Consider the following 4240-nt stretch of genomic DNA (forward strand, 5'->3'; position numbering starts at 1 on the left):
CCTTGCCATTCTTCCATTTAAGGCTGTTGACTCCATCATGTACTTTAATGGATCAAGTTTCGAAATTATCCAAGTCGTATGATATAGCATATATTTTTTCAACCTTCGAGTCGTCCAGATTAAAGTACAACACAACTTCTCAATTGGCGAATATCTCATCTCACACTCTGTGAATTTCTTACTGAGGTAATATATCACCTTCTCTTTTCTTCCTGACTCGTCATGTTGACCAAGCACACACCCCATAGAATTACTAAACACTGATAAGTATAGAATTAATGGTCTATTTGGACTGGGCGGGGATAACACTGGAGCGTTTAACAAGTATTGCTTGACTTTATCAAAAGCATTTTGGCATTCCTCATCCCAAGTACCTTGGTTGTGTTTTCCAAGGAGGCGAAATATAGGATCACATTTCTCGGTTAATTGTGAAATAAACCGAGCGATATAATTTAGCCTTCTAAGAAAACCCCGAACTTCCTTCTGAGTACGTGGTGGAGGCAATTCTCTATGGCTCTAACCTTGTCTGAGTCAACTTCTATTCCCTTTTCGCTGACCACAAAGCCCAATAATTTTCCCGACCTAGCTCTGAAGATACACTTTGCCGGATTAAGCTTTAACTAAAACTTCCTCAATCTCAGGAACAACTTCCTCAAGACTTTAATATGCACCCTCTCTGTTCGAGATTTAGCAATCATGTCATCAACATACACCTCAATCTCCTTGTGCATCATATCGTGGAATAAAGTCACCATAGCCCTTTGGTATGTCGCTCTTGCATTCTTCAACCCAAAGGGCATTACCTTGTAACAAAAGGTGCCCCACAATGTTATGAAGGTGGTTTTATCCATGTCCTCAGGATGCATTTTTATCTGATTATTCCCTGAGAAGCCATCCATAAAGGAGAACAACGAATATCCTGCTGTATTGTCCACCAAAGTGTCGATGTGTAGTAAAGGAAAATTGTCCTTTGGGCTAGCTTTATTCAAATCTCTGTAATCAACACACATTCGTACCTTCCCATCCTTCTTAAGGACGGGCACAATGTTAGCCACCCATTCTGAGTACTTAACCTCTTGTAGGAATCCAGCATCAAACTGTTTCTTGACTTCATCTTTTATTTTCAGCACAATATCAGGCCTCATCCTTCGCAATTTTTGTTGGACTGGCTTACAATCCTATCTTATGGGGAGATAATGTACCACGATATCAGTATTCAACCCCGGCATATCCTGATATGACCATGCAAAGATATCTTTGAATTCACGTAGCAGCTCAATAAGACCTTGTCTCGTTTCCTTAGCAATATGTATCCCAATTTTCACCTCTTTTCCTTCTTTCAAGGCTACATTCTCTATTGTCTCTTTCTCATGGGGTAGGATTTGTTTCTCCTCTTGTTTCACCATTCTCAACAGATCTGGAGACACATCACAATCCCTGTCATCTTCAAAATTCTGAGGTTCTTCAAAACACATGTTTTGCTCAAAAGAGAATTTAGGATTTGTAGTATCAATGCTCATGTCATTGATATCTAGGGACCTACGGGATACAAAAGAATGTATAAAGAATGAATGAAATTTAAGAATGTTTATTTATGAATTATGAATGAAATGAAAAAATTTGAAAGAAAAAGGTCAAAAGAATATTGATATGTATAGAAGAATATTTCTCGAACAAAAGTTGTGTTTTACTGAAATGCAAATATCCGAACATGAACCTATTTTACAAATGAAATCTTATTACTCCTAGGCTTTAGAGTAACAAGAGTGTTCTGAAAATTACTCTGAAAAGTCTTTAAAAACTACAGGAAGTTCTTCTGCAATCCAATTGTTTAAAGAGCTTCCTGGTTCGTAAGGGCGAATGCCCTCAAGGTTTCTTCGTTCAAACTCTTAACTATGTACAGCATTGATGTGATAACTTCCTTTTTTGAGCAACCCTCTCTCAGGGTGAATTATCCCTCCTGATATAAAGGTTTGGAATGTATGAGGGAACGTCATCAATTCCCACTCTACTTCTCTTCCATTTAAATGCACTATTCTTCTTTCTTGACGCTTCTCTATTTCCTTCCTCCTCTGCTTGTGATCTAGCCTGAAACCCAAGCCAAAACGGTCTCTCTTCTCCTTTAGTTCTGGAACTTGAATTCCTCCTTAGAGATATCTTCCCAATCCTTTTCCTGGCAAGGCTCCTTTCCCCACTGTCATCTGCAAACCCATTCTTGTGGTTCTGGATATCTTAGGCACCGGCACCTCATTCCCCTCTGAAATAAATGTTGCATGAACGAATTCTAAGGAGAGAAAATAACACTCAACAGCCTCCTTGTTTGCCTCTACATAGGGTGCGTCACTTGTAACTGCTGCTATGATGTCTTCCTCTGCATTTATGGTGACCAGTCGTCCATCTGTTCTTAGCTTTAATTTTTGGTGCAAAGATGAGGGCACCGATCCTGCCGAATGTATCCAAGGCCTCCCCAACAGGCAATTGTAAGAGGGCTTGATGTCCATCACTAAAAAGTCTACCTCATACGTGTTTGGCCCAATCATCAAAGGGATATCAATTCTTCCCATGACCTTTCTTTCCGTGCCATCAAATGCTCTCACTACATTATGGCATGTTTTCATGTGAGAATTGTCTATGGGCAATCTGTTCAATGTGGACAATGGCAAGACATTTAAGGCTAACCCATTATCAATAAGCACACTTGGCAGTGTATATCCTTTGCAACGAGTGGTGATGTGAAAATCTTTAACTGATCCCATGCCACCAGGTGGGATTTCATTATCATTAAAATTAATGAAGTTGTCAGCGCTTATGTTACTAACCAATCGATCCAGCTTGTTGACGGATATATCATTAGTAACGGAAGTCTCGTTGAGCACCTTCATTAATACCTCACGATGTACCTCTGAACTCAGAAGCAAAGCCAACACTGATATACGAGCTGGTTGTTTGTGCAATTGTTCAACTACGCTATACTCACCATGTTTTAGGAATTTTAGAAACTTTCTAGCTTTTTTTTCCTTCACTGGTTCATTAACAAGTACCTTAACCCTATTCTCCTTCTCAATGTCAAAGGCTTTCACTTTCATAGGCTCAACTCTAATGCCTTTTGCATCATAATGCTTCCCACTACGTGTGTAGGATCCTTCAACTTGGGCCTCCTTAGAAGTACTAGCTATATCTTCTCTCTCCGGTATTGTCACATTGCAGTCATAATTCCAGGGTTCCCTCTTGTTATCCTTATAAGGAAAGGAAACGGGTTTGTGAATAATGACTTTTGGCACTGTTTGTGTCTCAATTTTATTATTCCTTGGTAGAGAAATAATGATCCTTGTCCGGTTGATTCTTTGATTCTTTGGTTCACCTTCCAATGCGCATACATGACCCTCATCTGAGCCAGCTTCATAAAATTCCAGCTCTTTATTATTCATAAGGCTTTGTACCAAAGCTTTAAACTAGTCACATTCCTGGATCTCGTGTCCCTTTTCTGCATGGAACTCACAGTAGTCCCTCGCTCATTTATTTCCCTCTTCAGAGATTATCATTTCTCTTTTCACCATTTCTTCCCAGATTACTTTCATCGGCATTCTTACCTTAGCCACGTCCTTTTTAATCCTTCTCATACCAGTGTCCCCAATTGCGTTTACCCCTTGATTACCATGGTTTGGTAACGGGTTCTCTGTACTAGGGGTGTCGTCAAATTTTACGACCCCCATCTTGATAAGTCTTTCCATTGCTTTTTTAAAGCCAGTGCAATTTTCGATTGAATGCCCCGATATCCCTGCATGGTATTCACATTTGGCATTTGCATTGTACCATTTGGAATATGGGGGTTGCAGTGGTTTCAAATGAAAAGGAGCTATTGCATGCGCATTAAATAAACTTTGATAAAGCTCCTGATACGTCACCGGGATAGGCGTAAATGAGACCTTCTCAGAATTTTGTCTCGAACCAGATCCCTATTTTTGGGAATCCTATTGCCCAACTGTAGTTGCTTTGGGCTGACTAACCGTAATCGCTTTTGAATTATAACTACTCGTATTGTTCACCTCATTATCTTTCCTTCTTGGGGCCGTTCTTTTAGCAGTTTTCCCCTCTATCTTGCCACCCCTCATGGCGTTCTCAATCATTTCTCCTGCCATAATTATATCAGCAAAGCTCTTGGTGGTACTTCCAATCATGTGAGTAATGAATGAGGCCTTCAAAGTGTTATTGAACAGTATGGTAGTTTCTTTCTCCAAGA

At 39.9% G+C, this 4240-nt stretch overlaps 1 protein-coding gene across 1 annotated transcript; it reads right to left on the bottom strand.

Annotated features, from left to right (window-relative positions):
* Positions 1-2147: 2147 nt before the first annotated feature.
* LOC128293784 (uncharacterized) lies at positions 2148-3428 on the bottom strand. The gene has a single exon (XM_053029304.1). It carries the CDS (start codon positions 3426-3428, stop codon positions 2148-2150), a length of 1281 nt encoding a protein of 426 aa, XP_052885264.1.
* Positions 3429-4240: the final 812 nt, after the last annotated feature.

The sequence above is a fragment of the Gossypium arboreum genome, chromosome 6 (genome assembly GCF_025698485.1).
Source record: "Gossypium arboreum isolate Shixiya-1 chromosome 6, ASM2569848v2, whole genome shotgun sequence".
In the NCBI taxonomy this organism is placed as follows: Eukaryota; Viridiplantae; Streptophyta; class Magnoliopsida; order Malvales; family Malvaceae; genus Gossypium; species Gossypium arboreum.